The sequence below is a fragment of the Camelus ferus genome, chromosome 33, assembly GCF_009834535.1.
Source record: "Camelus ferus isolate YT-003-E chromosome 33, BCGSAC_Cfer_1.0, whole genome shotgun sequence".
Taxonomy (NCBI): Eukaryota; Metazoa; Chordata; class Mammalia; order Artiodactyla; family Camelidae; genus Camelus; species Camelus ferus.
In genome coordinates this window covers 8,367,533-8,385,704 of record NC_045728.1, presented here as the reverse complement: position 1 = coordinate 8,385,704, position 18,172 = coordinate 8,367,533, and the positions used below count along the sequence as shown (strand labels likewise).

General features: G+C 42.4%; 2 protein-coding genes across 4 annotated transcripts in view; one reads left to right on the top strand and one right to left on the bottom strand.

Moving 5' to 3' along the window:
• The window catches only part of BSX (brain specific homeobox), a 149,331-nt gene that overhangs the window by 79,284 nt on the left and 51,875 nt on the right, over positions 1–18,172 (bottom strand). The gene's annotated exons all lie outside the window — the stretch shown is intronic.
• JHY (junctional cadherin complex regulator) overlaps positions 2,691–18,172 on the top strand; it is a 50,810-nt gene continuing 35,328 nt past the window's right edge. For 2 of the 3 annotated variants that reach the window (XM_032472684.1, XM_006180278.3), the window contains exon 1: positions 4,280–5,647. In XM_032472684.1, the coding sequence (XP_032328575.1) occupies positions 5,322–5,647 (326 nt within the window). In that variant the 5' untranslated portion in view covers positions 4,280–5,321. Of the gene's footprint in view, positions 2,766–4,279; positions 5,648–18,172 lie in introns of those variants that run through there. The other variant, XM_032472683.1, reaches the window with a different exon arrangement.

The following is an 18,172-nucleotide window of genomic DNA, read 5'->3' as shown; positions in this document are numbered from 1 at the left end:
GTGTACTAGGAACCAGAAGGAAGACATAAATACACATATTTCTTGTTACATCACAATGCCACAGCTCATTGCAGCATCACCTGTAACAACCCAGGTATCTATCAGTAAGGGACCGGTTGGGTCCACAGTGGAGTATTATACAACCATGAAAATGAATGATGAGGAACATCATTGTATATTTTGTAAAGTGATCTCCAGGATGTATTATTGAGTGAAAAAAAAAAAAAAAAACAAGGTGCAGAAGATAGCATATAGACTCCTTTAATCTGAGAAATGAGGTGGGTTACATATGTGTATATATACATGTATATATATAGGATTATATTTTTTAAAAGGAAGGCTCAGCTAAAACTAATAAAAATCATCACCTATACGAGCTGCGAGGGAATTGAGAAGGGATGTGGTTAGAAGTTAGACCTCGCTAAATGTACCTGGCTTTATAGTTTTGACTTGGGAACTATGTAAATGATTTACATAACCATTTAAAAATTAAATCAAAATAAACATATATATTTTATATAGAAGCAATTCTTACACAGGGTTTTTAGCTATAAGGTTGCTTGTTGCCTGCACCAAATGACCCCAGGTTGCTTTGGGGTTTCTTGAACATCTTTTTTAAACATGTTATTTCTATTCTTTCACTTGCTGGTACTATCCCTCCCCTCTGTCCTCAGAGTGCCCTTCCCTCCCCATTCCTAATTTAACATATATGTTAACCACACGTTTAAACTTGTTAGAGTTAGAGAGAGAATGACCACACTTTCCCAGGACAATTACAGGTTATACCTATCGTCTTGTATTTATTAACAGCATTTTTTTATTCTCGAATGTATTCTGGGCTTTAATAATAAATTGCTTAATCAACCTAGTTATATGCCATAAAAGAGGATATCTCTAGAAAAGGGCCTGATTGGCTATACTTACCTGCCCTCCATTCAAGAGCTAAAGTGTAAGGCATTGTGGCTTTTCCTCAACATATATTGAGCATCTTTTAGGTGCCATGCACACTGCCAGTCCTTGCTCTCTCTTGGAGCTTATGGTATAATGAGGAGGTGACAGAACCATTAACAGATTATAAGGCAATGCCACGCACGTGTACGTGTAAAGATAGAAGCATGCACTTGGGTACCTTGGGCTACAGACCAAGGACCCTTAGTCTAGCATAGGGTTTGTCAACCTCAGCACCACTTGCAATAGGGGAGAACAAATCTGACCCCCTATTAGATGTGTCCCTTTAGTGCTAAGCCTCTGCTGTTTCTTGTGCTTAGTCATGCTGGTTTTGTAAGTAACATTGAGGTCCTACCGTACACTCATAAGACAAGGTCCCTGCTGTCAAAGGTTTCTTTCAAAAAATCTAACTCATAAAAAAAATCAGAATAAAAAATAGTAAAATTGAGTACTAAAGATATTTTCCAATCCCCTGTTTCCTATCATTAACGAGGCAACTGGTATTGAAAGAATCCTTGCCTCTTTGAAGATATTCAAATCTACTTGTAGTTTTAATGCTATGTTAATATGAATATAATTCCCAACCCTTCCTTTCTTACTCTTCTTTGAAGGTTTTCTAATAGTGAAACATTCATAAACGTATAGCTTAATGAATATCTACGTAACCAGCATTAAGTCAGGAAACACAATCTCCAAGCTTTGCCATCCCCAAACCCCGACCCTGCCTCCCAGAATGACCTCAATTCTAACTTTACAAGAAGTACTTTGATCTTTATTTCATAGTTTTCACTGCTAAGTATACATCCATAAACATAACAGTCTCATTTTGCCTTTTAAATATATTTATATAAAAAATCATATAATATTGTTTTGGGGTTTTTTTTTTCTTCTATTTTTAAGGTGGTCTGTGTCACTGTGTGTAGCTATGTTTCATTCTTTTTCACTATTGTATAAAGTGGTAGTACATGGGCACCACAACTTAATTAACTATTCTATTGATGGAGAGTTCAGTTCTTGCCAGTTTGGGTGCACGTAAGCACACACTTTGCGGGGTAAACACCTAAAAGGGATATTGCTAAATCGGAGTGTACACATTCTAGCTAGTGTCAAACCATTTTCCCAAGTAGCTGCACCACCTTCCACTCCCATGTGCAGTATATGAGGTCTTTTTGCCCTACATCCTCCCCAACCCAGGGCGTGTCAGATATTTTAATTCATGCGCATCTGGTGAGTATGGAGCGATATCGACGGTAGTCTTATCTTCTTCTGATTATTAACGAACTAAGCACCTTTTCAATCAACAACAGATAGCTATTTGCCATTGGATGTCTTCTGTGAAATTCCTATTCAAGTCATTTGCCCATTCTTTAACTGGACTCTTTGCCATCTTAATTTGGAGAAGCACTTCACGTATCCTAGCAGTATTTGTTGCAAATCTCTCTCCCACTCAGTGCCCTTTCCTTGCTTTTCAACTTTGGAAAGCCAGAGTGACCTGATACGAGCCTCATCGAGAGCTCCTGGAGTCCCAGAAGCTCTGCCCTTGACGTCATCAACACACCCCTTCCCCTCTTCTCCACCAGGACCCGGCCGGGCACCGTCACTAGGAGGCAGGGGCCCTGCCCCGCGCGGCCCCGCCCCGCGCGGCCCCGCCCACAGCCTTGCGGGGAGAGTGGGGCGGGGGCGGGCTCTGTTGGCCCCCGTCTCCAGGGCAGCGCTGGGCGACGCAGGGCGGGGACCTGGCGGCGGCCTGGCAGCCTGGCTGGTGGCGCGGAGGATGCAGGGCCGCCGGGGTCGCAGCAGCCAGGAGCGCTGGGCAGGTGACAGGCGGTTGCCTCCTGAACGGGGTGGGCGGTGCGCCCTGGGGGGAGGGAAACGGGAGGGGTAGGACTGGGGGTGGGGACACCAGGAACCTCCCGAGGAAACTGGATCAGGACCGGGAGAACTCAAAAGAGCCGGCGCTGAAGAGCATTTGGGACCAGGCAGGAAGGGTGGACTGTGGCCGAGGCAGGGACGAGGGCCCAGGGACCAGTGGCCGGGATCTGGAAAGGCCTTGGTGCCCAGACTCCCAGAGCAGCCCTAGCCTGCGTGATTAGACCTTTCCGGGGCACCAGACCCACCGGACCCGTCACTTCCTTGGCCTTAAAACGCCCCTGGGTGCCCAGTTCCACCGAGGAAAAGCAGCGGGAGAAAGTAAACCCAACGCCCCTTTGGGCAGCTTGGGGCCTGTTTCAAAATAGCGCAACTTTTTCTCTACCTCTATCTTGGTCGTTGAGCCCCTAAAGCTGGACTCGTTCTCACCTAAAGAAGGAAATTTGTTTCTCCATGGCTAGTTGGCTAGACCCAAGGTCTTGAAGGGACCCCTAGGGAATTAGCTGATTCTTAGTGTCACCGGCTATATCCCTGTCTTGTTTACTTTGGAGAGGTGTCAGCCCCTCTTCGTCAGAAATTTCAGTGAAAAACTTTGTGCCATTAGGAAGCCACATTCGTTACATTTAAAACTCCCACTTTCTAATTTATTTGAGCTGTCAGCTTTTCTTCTCTAATCCCATGATTTTGTAACTTCCCGCCTCCACAGAAGACCAGCCTTGATGGTAGCTGGCTTTGTTCTCCATAGTCTCCCAAATTTCATTAACAAAAGTTTTCTTCATTTTTAACTGATTATCTCCAAGAAACCCGAGTCCACGTCATTTAAAGAAAGAAGAGAAATTGAAGGGACCAAATTTCTTGAAGGAGTCATACCAAACTGAAATATAGTGATTATTTTAAGAGTTTCTTTGAGGTCCCAAGTACAGGGACTTGAACTCTCAAAGTAAAACTGGTATTTATTACTAGCTGTTTCAGTCAAAATATGTTAGTACATGATAGATTTGCCACTTTCTAAAAATATCCTAAAAGCAACAGTTAATCCACTTACCAAAATTAGAATTAATACGGTAGAATGAAATATGTGTTTTTAAAATAAGATAATTAATACAGCAAACCAGTCTGTACAGTTTGACAACAATAGGTTAGTCTACCAACAGGGTGGACTCTGAATTAAAAAGAAAATCACTAGGTATTTAACTATCATACGTATTTAAATATGAATGCTACCTTTGGTCTGTTTTGTTTGTTAAGCTTTCCTCCAAGGAGTTGATGATGTTCCTTGGAAACGTTAGCAACAAGGTCAACATTGTAAGGAATAGGAATAAGTTCGTGTTATTTAATTAGTTAGGATTTGCCAAAGAGCAAGAGCAAGCCACTAAAACAAATTTTACGGTAATCTCTGATGAGAAAGGTGGTTTCTGTTATCTGACCCACAGGAAAAAAAAAATGACATAAAGGCGGTGAGATAGAAGACAGAGTGAATAGAAATGCTAGGTAGAGATGAAAGGAAACACAACCCAAAAACATCATTTCCTTTCAATCCTATCTGAACTCAAAGCACCCTTTCTATAAACCATCTCGTGGGTCTTTGAGACAGAGAGGGCTCACTTGGAGTCACACTCTTAAGCCAGTTAGAAGGGACCTGAGCTGTCATCCAGGCCAATCTCTCATCCGCCCAACATTCCCCAGAACAGCATCCTTTCAGGTCGGTGGACACCCAGCCTCTGCTACGAATCACTCAATGGCACAATTCACAAGGCCACCCAATATTTTGTTGAACAGTTTTAATTGTTACTAAAGGACTTGTTTTTATACTGAGCTGAGGTTGATCTCCATGTAATGTTCACCTAAATTACATCTTCCCACCTAGCAGCAAGCTGGGTATCAAAAAGTCAGCCAATGCGGGTTTATGAACGAAACAGCTTCCGACTTTACATTTCTAACTGTGGAAAGCATCCTCTTCCTCTCCGCCCCAACCCTTTACTTTCCAAAAGGTAGACCCTGAAGCTGTTTTACTTTGTCCATAAATACTACTGAACATGGCATATGTATATCAGGGCCCTGGGTATTTGATATAAGGCCACTGAAGTCTTGTCCATAATTAACCATTTGGCTTTGTCCAGGCTTACCCGTAACAAGCCCTTGGAAGCTAGAAAAAAAGAATTCAGCCATTTGATTTTCTCAATAAAGCTGCATTCGATTACTCAGACTGTTTATGAGCTCCACATCAGATGTGCTTCTGTAGAGGGAAAAACACAATAGTTTTCCCAGCAGACCTTTCTCATGCACACAAAAGGGTGTGTACAAAAGCCGGCAGATAATATAACGAGGTTCTCTTACGCCTTTAAATTTGTGATTAACATTGGAATTGAATAGATTTCGGTAGTCACAGAGTAACATAAATGTAATTTTTTTAGGCAAACGCTTTTGTGAACCACAACTTTAAATATTCAACCAGCTGCTGCCATCCACAAGAGTATCCCTGTCAATTTTTATATTTTTCCAACATGAGTCACAGAAAATTAATTCCCAAGCTCTCTATTCAATCTCCTGTTCATCACACCAACTTAAAGGCCCAGTCCACAGAGGCACCTTTTAAGAAAGAAGACTTACATTTGATTTCAAAAGACTCCTTGGAATCTGACGCAGAAAGCCTCACTCGGGAGATGAAGCCCCAGTCTGAACTTGAAGACCAGATCCAGGACGACCATATGGAGCCTGACAGCTTAGAGGAGGAGAGCTTGAGTGAGACAGAAGAGGAAGCAAGCAGAAGAGCAGCTCAGGTGGCCGGCAAGGAAAACCTCCACGCCCAGGACACGGGTGCAAGTGACAGGTAAGGAACTGGCTCGTGTAAGGAAACAGTGGGTTCTGAAATGCATCGTCGTATAATTACGGGCACTGTCGGAAGTGAAAGTAAGGACAGGCTCTTGGTTTGCTTTTTTTCTTTTTTTTTTTTAATTTTTTGTTTAAGTATAGTTGATTCACAGTGTTGTGTTAGTTTCTGGTGTACAACAAATTGATTTAGTTGTATATAAATTCTATTTCATTTTCTTTTCTATTATAGTTTACTACAGGATATTGAATATAATTCCCTATACAGTAGGAACTGTTTTATATATAGTAGTGTGTATCTGCTAAACCCAAACTCCTCATTTTTCCCTCCTCTACCCCGTTTCCCCGTTGGTAACTATTTTGTTTTTTATGTCTGTGAGTCTGTTTGTGTTTTGTAAATCAGTTGATTTGTATCATATGTTAGATTCCACATATAAGTGGTACCATATGATATTTGTCTTTCTCTGACTTACTTCACTCAGTATGATATCTCTAGGTCCATCCATGTTGCTGCAAATGGCATCATTCTTTTTATGGCTGAGTAGTATTCCATTGTACATATATATACCACAACTTCTTTATCCAGTCATCTGTAGCTGGACATTTAGGTTGCTTCCATGTCTTGGCTATTGTAAATAGTGCTGTTGTGAACACTGGGCACATGTATCTTTCAAATTAGAGCTTTCCTCTTTTATGGATATGTGCCCAGGAATGGGATTGCTGGATCATTTGGTTGCTCTATTTTTAATATCTTAAGGAACTTCCATACAGTTTTCCATAGTGGCCGTACCAATTTACATTCCCACTAACAGTGTAGGGGGACTTCCTTCTCTCCACACCCTTTCCAGCATCTGTTATTTGTAGACTTTATAATCATGGCCATTCTGACTGGTGTGAGGTGATACCTCATTGTAGTTTTGACTTGCACTTCTCTAATGTTGAGCATCTTTTCACATGCCTATTAGCCTTTTGTATGTCTTCTTTGCAGAAAGGTCTATTTATATCTTCTGCCCAGTTTTTGGCTGGGTTGTTTGGTTTTTTTCATTATTAGGTTGTATGAGCTGTTTGTATGTTTTGGAAATTAAGCCCTTGTCAGTTGCATCATTTGCAAATATTTTCTCCCATTCCATAGGCTGTCTTTTCATTTTGTTTATGGTTTCCTTTGCCATGCAAAAGCTTGTAAGTTTGATTAGGTCCCATTTGTTTATTTTTGCTGGTTTTATTTCTATTGCTTTCAGAGACTGACCTAAGAAAACATCACTATGATTTATGTCAGAAAGTGTTTTCCTATGTTTTCTTCTAGTTTTATGGTGTCTTGTCTTCTGTGTAAGTCTTTAAGCCATTTGGAGTTTATTTTTGTGTATGGTGTGAGGGTGTTTTCTAACTTCATTGATTTATATGCAGCTGAAGGTCAGGCCCTTGTCACAAGCACCTTGTAACATGTGTGAGACAGGTCTCCAAGCAGCTAAGGACAGCTTAGAGCCAGGACTTGTGTCACATTCATTTCTTTTTTATTGGAAAACACGCATAAGACGAGAACAGGTATTTATAAGGGCATTTGTATTTCTTACACTCCTTACTTCCTGTCCATATTCCAAGTGTCTCACTGCTCTGACCTCACCTGGGAGAAATCCCACACAGCCTGGTAAAGAAAAGTGCCAGGACTTGGAGTCAGGTGGTGTTGAGTTGATCCGGGCACTGCTGCTTTGGGGTATAATTTGGAGTAAGTCACCCTAGTCTTTTGCATCTCACTTTTCCCCACCTATCAAATGATCCGCACTGCCTCTCTCACGGGGTCGCTCTGACTGTCAGGAGAGCACCTTCTGGGGGTAGAGTCCACCTGAGCTAGTAGAGGTCTGCCTTCCCGGGTCTGTATAATCACATGAAGATTTCATTTCTAATGATCATGTTTATGGGGTGTTAGCTTTATGCTGTTAGCTACCGGGACATCTAAGAGGATGTAAACGAGTGCAGTGTTACTCAGTTTTCATGAAAATATAAATGATAGAGTGTAGAAGTTAAAAGCTATTGATTAGAAAGGGGTCTTAGGGTGGTGGTGAAGTTCATGGAGTCTGAAGCAGTGGCTTCAAATTCTGCCACTTACTGGCTATGTGACCTTGGCCACGCCCATTCAGACACTCTGTGCCTCAGTCCTTCATCAGTAAAATGGGGTAACAATAATAGTTACCTCACAGGGCTATCGTGAGGCTTTAGCTTGTGTGTGTGTATGAAGTGCTTAGAACAGCGGTTCTCCATAAGTTATATATGTGTTAGGTTTTTTTTATTTAGAGTTAAAATAAATTGAGGAAGGTTAAGATAGGCCTAGAACTTGGGCAGGCAGGGTTTCGGAGACTAGGTAAGATTTGGGGAAAAATAAGCATAGAATTTGAGTGAGTGTGTGTGGTGCGTTTAGGAGCCCAGCTTGACGGCAGGGGATTCGCTGAGTGTAGGCAGAGTAGACCGAGGAGGGCCTGCTGATAGGGGCCGTCGTGAGCGCAGCCAGCCCGCCCCACAGGTCGGACACTGAACACAGAGCTCAGATGACTCGTCCCAAGGAGACTGTCCCAGCGAGGGCTCGTGTGGGAGCCAGCACGAGAGCCCAGCCCCGAGTCTTTCCCTTCCTTTCTTCTTTCCCCCTTTCACTGGAAATATCAAGTTGAATCCAGCTCCTTTGCTTCTCAGGGGCTCTCACAGGACAGCACAAGTGATAACTGCTCTAACTGAGGCGCAGCCGTAGGGCTGGGGCCGGGAGAGGGGCTGAGGAGGCTTTCGCCAACCAGCCCCGCCCCGACTGGGCTGGGCTGGGTACACTCCAGGGGAGAAAATGCAGGCTCTCGGGGAGGGCAGCGAGCTGAAGCAGTGTTCAAGGACGATTATTCTGCAAACCGGTGCATTTTAAATTAGAGGGTAAAAACACAATGGACAAAGAGACTACCATATGGTAATAATTACAACCATGACATCTCTTTAAAGGCCACCTGTAATCCCACTGCGTTCTTCCTTGTAGCCCTGCAATTACAAAAGTGCCACTGTTCCCATTTTACAGATCAGGAAAATGAAGCTGGCAGAGATGAAGTCAGCTGTCTAACATCACAGTGCTTTGTTACTGAGGTCAGGTTTTTTAATTAAGAAAAAAATTCTAGCCTACATTAAAGTAGAGAGAAAAATACCATCTAACCCCTAGTGCCATATTTGTGTAAGATACTTTTTTAAAAACATAATATGTTACAGATCGTTTCCTTGTTCCCCTTCTAAAATCCGTTCCCCTACCTTCCTTCCCAGAGATAACCAACTCTTATATGAGTGTATATCTTTCATAGCAATAATTTATTCATCTCCTTCATAGGTAACTTATCATTAGTGGAGAGATAGATAGATAAATAGATAGATAGATAGATAGATAGATAGATAGATAGATAGATAGATAGATAGATAGATAGATATGGAGAATTAACAGGGCTTGGTGACAGTGTAGAACTGGGCTTTGAAGGAACAGGAGAAGGTAAAGATTAAGGGTCTACCAGCAATAGCAGGTACAGAATGCCTGTCATGAGCCCATCCCTGTGCCAGACACTTTGAGATGATATCCATGTATCATCTCATTTCATCCCTATGGCAGCCCCAAGAGGCAGACGCTATAATGATCCCATCTTAAAGATTGCAAGTGAGGCTTAAGGAAACCAGTTATAACCATTTATTCTACCAGCTGAGTGGTGGAACAGAAAACTCAGTCAGTCTGACTACACTTTAAATCATTTTTTTATTGCAGCTCATAGTCATAGTCTCCTAGGTAATAAATGGTTGTTTTATTTACAGAAACACCTTTTGCGGTGCATAGGTATTCTTGTCTGTATTTTACCGACGAAGAAACCCAGGCAAGGATCCATTAAGAGACTTCATTTCCCCAATGTTGAGTTTTTCCACTTTGAGTCGATACCCAGAGACCTGGCTTTACCCTTGCTCTTTACCCGAGGACAATGCAAATACCACTCAACATAGGTCGAAATAAAGAGTCTTACAAAATCAAAAGTATGGTCAGGGTCTTGGTCCTCTGATTCAGAGATCCTTAAATAATGCTATTTTCCTTAGACTGATTTTGCCTTGGACATCCTTAAGGATAGACTGTAATCCCCAGAGATGGAGCGGGGTGTAGCCCTCGTTACTGTTCGGCTGTGCAGTGCTTCATACATTGAACAGTTGGAGGACCAGTCTCTCCACTGCAAAGGAAAGCGAAACTGAAGCATTTAGCCAAATAATGCCTCAAAAATACCGTTCAGGTGAGTGTTTAGTTAGTGGCCCCTTTCTCTGCCTCACTTTAGTCCAGGAAACCTTTCCTAGGTGTATTATTGCTTGGATCTGAGTAGTTCATGAGCCATGAAATAGACAAATTCGTCTCAGGCTCTCAGGATGAACTTCAAGTAGGCGTTCATGTATGTCACAGATGGCATTCTGGGAACTGTAGTTCAAAATAATTAGTCAAAGCCTTGCCTTTAAAACCAAGGAAAATCTCTTTCTTCTTGCTTTTATAAGCAACAATTTTAAAAGCTGCCTGACAAATCACTTGAGCCCTACTCTTGTGTTTTGATGTTACTAGAACGGTCTCAAAGCAATTACTCCCTTGTACCTCACCAAAGTCAAGCCACAGTTCAATGCATATGGATTAAAGAAAACCTTTTACTTAATGGAAATTGGAGGAGCATTGACCGCAGTGAATGAATCAAGAGTGGAGAGAGGATCTTCACGTGATAATCCTTAAACCCCACTCCAGAACTAGCCTTATGACACTCGGCGCTCGGGAAGAAAGAGATCAATGCAATTGCTAGAGCATTAGGAATAACCTCTTCAGTGCGGAGGCCTTCAGAAACCTTATATGTTAAAAAAAAAAAAAAAAAATCAGAGAGCCGCAGTAGAGTAACTAGTATATGTGCTTAATAAGGTCTTATTTACAGAAATACTTCAATATAATTAGCTACCATTTGCAGGACTATTTGCTTGATATATACTATCATATATACTTTCTCATTTATTCTTACAAGAGCCTCTTAGAAGGGCATTATCCCCATTTTGCAGATAAGGAACCGAGGTTCTGAAAGTTGTGTAGGTGTACATAGCTAAGTGGCTGGCGGAGCCAGAAACTGAACTGAATGCACTGTCTCCTAACTCCAAAGCCTGAGCCTCTAATTACAAGTATCTAGATAGGTGATGGAGGGCTGCTCTGATAAAGGATTCAGTTCTGCCCTCCAGCAAAAATTAAAGCTAAATAATTTCAATATGGACTAAACTGAGGTCAGAGTAAATATGCATGTAAAATTATACATTTTAGTAAAGCGATACAAGTTTCTAAAGGGTCCTGTGCCCTCAGAACAAACAGTTAATTGTATTTTACTTTGGGCAGCAGGGTCATTAGTAGCCTGTATCTCTCAGCACCTCTCTGGGGAAATGAAATGTTTTCGTTTCTCGAGATCAGTCAACGTCCTCCTCTCTCACCACCAGGGAACCACAGCCTTCACAAAAGATCCCTCATTCTGTCTAATAAACCACCTTGTGCCAGAAATTACTGGGTGGGAGATAAGCCCAGGAAGAAATTCTTAGTTAAACTGAAAATTCAGAATTGTCTGAACTTAAGAAAGGGACTCAGTAATAATAATCTGCATTTTTACTGTATTGTACTGGTATGTAATTTTCCCCCTCAAATACTTTCATATATAGTTGAGCCTTGGACAAACGAATTTGAACTGAATGAGTCCACTTATACGAGGATTTTTTTCAGTAAGTAGTACGACAGCAGTACAAAATCCGTGATGGGTTGAATTATCAGATGTGGAACCATGGATACAGAGGGCCGGCTATGGGACTTGAGCATCCCTGGAATGTTGTACCCCGGCATGTCCTGGAACCGGTCCCTCAGGGATACCAAAGGATGACTGCATGTTTCTGATTAGTTTTTTATTTTATTTTATTTTGGCGGAGGAGGGAGGTAATTAGATTGATTGATTGGTTGATTGATTGACTGATTTTAGAGGAGGTACTGGGAATTGAACCCAGGACCTCAGGCATGCTAAGCATGTGCTCTACCACTTGAGCTATACCCTCCCCTTGCATGTTTCTGATTAGTAATACAAGAGTTGAGTGAAGTATTGAATGGTGATTTCTAGAACTGAAATAGCAGTATCAGATCAGCAAAATGGAAAGTGGGTAAAGAGACTTAGTAAAACCCAAAACTCGGTCTTCTAATTTCCCCCTCAAATTTCCCAGACTGTTATGTAGAACACATCAGGTATATTTAAGCTGAGGAGAGACTGCTTCCTCTCTTCAAGTGTTGTAGAAAAAAAAATTCTTTTTGCACCGGATGGAAGGGGAAAGATGACACCTGAGGCTAGGTCTAGTATTCTAGGATTATTAAGAACATTCGGAGAGCCTCCAGGAGTCAACCTTCATTCCTCTTGGTCTCTAGCAACATTCAACCATGTTGGTTTCTCCTGCTTTGATTAGGCAGATTTTCACTTTAAGGCCACAGGCTGGCCAACCTTGTTCAAATACATCATACTGTATACCCGATCCGAGCGGTTTCACACAGTACTGTGGCACAGCTACCAGCATCGTGGTTATTTATTTCTGATCACGTGGGTAGAGTTATATCAGAGAAGTGGCTTGTTGTCGAAGGTCTGAGTCATTTCTGTTTTACGTGCACTGGCTCAGAAACTACGCTGCAGTCAAACCCTGGAGGGCTCCTCCGAGCAGGCACGGTGCCATCGAAACAGACGAGCAGTCGGAGGAGGAAGTAAGGCGTGTGCGTGGGCATGAATCGTGTCTATTACAGGCAGAGTCCCCGCCAGAAATGCTAAAGCCCCCGTGACTCCCGGGATTTTATTGCCCTCAGAAATGACCACCAGTTCCTTTCCAGCTCATTTCCAAATGGGGGATGCATGACTGTTAAAATAAGTAAACAGAGAGCGCGTTTGAAACCTCAGAAAGTGTAATTTAAATTTGTATTGCCTGCAACCCTGTGAGTTTATAGAGAGGATTAGGGAGAGTGGAGCCAAGTGACTAAAGGGATAGTTTCATTCACGACCTTCACTGTAACCGTTTGTTCCTACTCCCTGGCAAATTAAGAAGCACAGAAATCTTCGGTCCCTGTAATTTTTTAATGGACTGAATTTAAAATAAATGCTTTTCCGAGCACTTAGATACATTGCTGATTTTCGCATGATAGGCCCAATTCAATTTTTTAAAAAAATGGATTCCGTTAGGGTTCTTAGAGGTCAGCCTGTTCCTTATTGCACGAAGGAGAAACCTGAGGCTGAGAGGGGATGAGAAACTCACCCAAGTTCACACAACTGGTCAGCGGCAAAATCTGGACCAGGACCCAGGTGTCAAGACCCTTCCACTGCTTTCCTATGATGTCCCAGCTGCCTTGCTATTCCAATATTGTTAATATCCGGCATTTAAAAATACAAGTAACTCTATCTGAAGAACGTGTAAGCACCTGGGAATGTTATAAATCCGGGTACCTTCCTTTTAGCCGTTGTTTCTAGAGAATGAAAAGAACATCCAAGCCTCCCATGGAAAACGTCGGGCACGAGCATGGTGACTGTAAACGCTCATCAAATGAGAGGAGTTATGTTTCTAAATGCGTACTATGTGATGTAGCCTTTCACTTGTGAAGATGCAGCCTTTGTTCCACATAAAATAATCCTACTAGAATTTTACACCGCAATTACTAACACACCCTCTTAGGACTACTTTCACTTAATTCACAGATTGTCCTTGAATCAAAACTGGTACTAGTAAGAACTTGGGGCAAATATCTGGTTATTTTGCAGCCATAAATCTGTTGTCCAAAAAAAAAAAAAAAAGAAGGGACTTTGGTTGGAATTATCTAAACTATATAATTGCAGTAAATAAAATTCACCAGATAACAATCAAGGATGTTTTGCAGATAGTCTTTGGCCTTCAGTTCATTAAACTACCTTTCTTCCATTAAAATGTTTAATTTTTTTTAGCAGAATAAGTGCCTGCATTAAGTGAAATTTTCTGAGTCGTAAATAACCTCTCCAAAGCATTTCTGTGTAATCATGGAACCATTTTATTTCAGACTTGCAAAAGTGATTTTTTAATCCTTTGGATTTATTTCATTTTATTTACTTAAAAGCCGTCGATAAAAAGAGTAAGATGAGCATAGAATTCAGAAATGCTTGGAAACAACTGTCAGTTTTGTGGCTCCTTAAAGAAGCATTAAAAACTTCACACTTAAACAGAAATTGAATTTGCTGTTCGTATGCATAAAAGATTTAATGGCATATAAATTGGGAATAATTGTTCTGTTTAAAAGGATTAAATTAAACCTAAATCAATAATAACATGTGCAGTTTCAATTTAACTGCCTACTTAAAATAAAGTGGAAAATAAATAACTGCTAAATGATTAATAGCAATGCTTTTATTCACCTCCTCAACAGGCAAAATGGCCAGTTATTGAATATTTTATTATGAGTGCAAAGGATGTTAATTGTACTAGGAAACATGCTCTAATTTTAGTGATTTTTTTGATTGAATACTAAACTGAATATGAGGCTCTCTGTTAAATGGAGATTTGATTTTATTTTGTTTGAAGTTGTCACAGTCAGTATTCAAATATGGTCCATTAGGGCCAGCAAATACAATGGCGATTGCCTCCGAGACCACCCTCCCCTTCCGCCCTGCATCCATCCCTAACCTGGGCATCTGAAGGGGAGACCTGGCAGCTGTTGTCTGAACGGCAACAAAAGAGTCGTGTACTCGCAGTCGGGGCAACCTTTCTGTCAAATGGGGAGGAAGCGAGGTGCGTGTTTCGTGTGCAGATGATCAGGGATGAAGGAGCACTTCATCCTCGGTGCGTTGACCTGGACCGCGCGACACAACTGAGCCGCTCAGCACCCAAGCTCAGTACAATGGGGCGCTTTAGTGTCATGTTCTATTTCAACCATTAGATTTGTTTCTCTGAAGCAGTACAGCTCTCCATGCTCATGATTTTGCAGAACATAACCTCCCATTTGTCTCAACATATGGTTTCCAACTAGAAAGGGGAGCAGGGGGGTGCTTTAAGACAGTCATTGCAGGTGTACACGGCACAGTGTAATTAAAGTTCTTTCTAGAGCCGCACCTTCGGATTCTAATCTTGTATGTGTACACTATTACACTATCTCTTCAAACAATTGGTTCAAAAAAAATCTATCTCAGCCAAAGCAACTCATTCTGTCCCATTTGTTTCAAAACTGTGTGTATCTTCTAGATTCCACTTAAAACGTCAGTCTTTTCCAGGGCATGTGATGTTGGTTCTGTGGGCATCGAAGAGTAGACATTTGCTGAGGCTAGAAATTACAGCTCTTTCTGAAGGTCTAAAGTCATTTAATTCTCCCAGTTTCATCTTCCTCATCATTTTTTGGCAGTTCTTAAAATATCTCATCATGTGGAAACGCTGACATTTCTTAATCCCATTTCCTAAATTAGAGTTCAAACAGATTCTCCATGCTGCCTAGGTCATGGTAAAAAATTGGATTTTGAAAGATCAGTGTTCATTCTTTGAGGCCACTAAGGTGCCACTTAGTGTATCACAAGACAGCTTTGCGTCCTAAATAACTTACGCCCTAGGGAGAGCGGCATCCCTTGAGATCCACCAGCAGGAAGCCCCGTACACACCAGCGCTGTGTCGTGGCAACAGAATGCAACAGCAAGCAAAGGCCAGCGACGGGGCTCGTTGGCACACGCTTTCATATAGCTGGCCCTTGCTAGAACCTTCCTTAGTCTGCTCCAAGAACATAGCTCTAAGCATACATATGTATATAAATTTGCTTAATACTCCAACAACACTATGAGGTGGGTACTATTATTTTTTTTAGGTAGGTACTATTATTATCCCCATTTTATTGATGAATCTGAGACACAGAGAAGTACATACAGTAACTTGCCCGCACTCACACAGTAACTGGTGGCACCAGGAATTCAGTGCGGGCAGTCTGATTCCATGACCCTTGTCCTTAAACTTTTTGCTGTACCATTTCTCAGAACCAAAACACTCCATACCGCTTATTCCATGTGACTGAGGGGAGCCTGTGGCCGTGGCTATAGACGTTACACCATCATCAGGTGATGCTAGTTAAGCTGGATGACCAGCCTGAGTGCCAGTTTTCTTAGTTACCACTGCAGAGATATGAGTAAGGGAATCCTTCTCCTTCCATCATCCAGGACAACCTGTTTGTTAAAAATAGTGGGCATTCCTCGCTTACTGACTCTTCCGTGAGTTCATCACAGGAGCAGAGGACAAGAGAGATGGAATGGACTTTGAGATAATCATCCAGCAACTGGATCTGGAAATAAGAGTTTAACATATTTTCATTGCTAAACAAGGCCTGTCCTATTTTAAATAAGAGTATATTTCTTGCCACATCTAGTTTATTACTTGATTGTGGCCGTTTGTGCATAAGATCCATCCACCTGTCTGCCTCACTAGCTGGCCAGATCCATCTGCCTGCTTCTGTTTAGTTCCTCTACCTGGGACCTGGGGAGCCACGTGTTACACGTTTGTTGACTGGCTGCCCGACTGACCGACCGACCAGTTCACTAACTCCCACAAGGTAGGCCCTGCAGCAAGCGCTTGCTTCACTCCGTCCCGTGGGACTGGCTGTGTGATACAGGGCGAGTCACCGGACAGGAGCCAGGCCCGGGGCAAACTGGGTCTATGTCCTGGCTCCACCACTTGCTGTTCTGTGACCTTGGAAGAGTTACATAAGCTCTCCAAGCCTCAGTTTCCTCCTCTATTAAATGGGGATAATAGCAGCACTGCCCCATAGTGTTATTCTACGAGAAAAACTGGAGATGCACTGTGAGCATTCCCTAGATGCGCACGCAATAACAGGTGCCTTCTTCCCAAAGCTGCCACCCTACAACACAGCCCAGAAAAGTAGCAGGACAGCAGGCCCCCACGTGACACGTCACTTTTAAAGGTTGCCAACCCTCCTGCTTTAGATAGATGAGAGAAAACCATATAGCTTCATAGATAATCCATTCCGAAAACTCATCACCTTGTCATCCAAAAGTATTTGTGTCTTACTATCTTTGTGCTCTGATTAAATGATTTTTGCTGAATTAAATCCAAACTCTCGAGTTAAGGTAGTTAAGCCAAACCCTTTGAAGAGTTTACAAAGCCCTTTCAGGTCTCACCTCTGCTTAACCCTGAGCTCTCCTCCTCAGCCTTCCCTCCTCCCACCCTCTATTTTATCCACACGGAATCTGTTCTTTGAAAACCCTATGTTCTCTCTCCCTTCAGTCTCTTTTTAGGCGTTGTGTCCTCAGCCTGGCTTACACTGCCTGCCCTTCTTAGCCTCCCGTCTCAGCTAAGCCATCACTTCCTTCATAAAGCTCTCCCTTCTCCCAAGATGGGACTGGATGTCCCTTCTGAGTCCCCGTGGCCCCATCCTCCTCCTCAGGGCACTCATCACTCCAACTGTAAATCGTGTTCAATAAATATCTGTAGAGTCAATGAATGAGCAAGTGAATGAGGAGAGCTCAGTTCTATCGAATCAAATGCATGGACAAGTGAGGAGAGTTAAATTCATCTTTTCCTTTCAGTATATCATAGATGTGGGGAAACGGAACCTTTCTTCATTTCAGAAAATCTTTGTATCTTTATTTACTTGAAGATTGACTGTCATCTTTTCTTCCCAGTCCCAACAACCACACCTGACCCTTATACTTAACTCAGCACAAGATCAGCCCTAAAATCAGTCACTGATTTGGTCCAATGCAGGAAGCTTTTCTGCATGTTTAGAATCTAATTTACTACCGCTGGTTTTTTAAAAAAAATAAATATCTGATGCTTATTATAGATTCAGGTGACACGTATGGCCTCTTCTGTCCATAGCACAGGGCAGGGGTTAGGGAAGGAGGTAGAACCCTCAGTCCCAGGACCTTAATTAGGTGAGGAGACAAGGTTGCCATAGTGAAAAGTGAAATAAGCACAAAAACAGAACACTAATTAAGATATATTGTCTCATTTTGATTTTATGCACTCCTGAGAAATTAAACAGAACAAATATAATCAATCCCTACTTACAGATGAGAGAAACTGGCTCAGATATGACATGATTTGCCGGCCGATACACAGGTAGTGACAGACCCAGAACTTGAGCCCAGGTCTGTCCAGTCGCCACGTCCAGATTGTGCCCTGCTGGACCACTCCCTGCCCTGCACACTCCCTGCCCGGTGAGCCTTGGAGCCAAGTGAAAGGCAGGGCTGAAAACTCCTGTAAGTTCACGTGATGAGGGGACATCACACTGGAGAAACCTCGAGCCCCGCAGGCAGGCAGCCCTGTGGAGTTTCGGGAGTGGCGAACTGCCCCGTTTGATGCTGATTTCCTGACAAACGTGGACCATCTCCGCTCGGGCACTTTGCTGCAGGAGAATACCATTTCTCTTTTCTTGGAAAAGGAAGAGCAGCCTATTCCAAGAAGTTTTCCATCTTAATATGTAAACTAAAAATTCAAAGTGGCA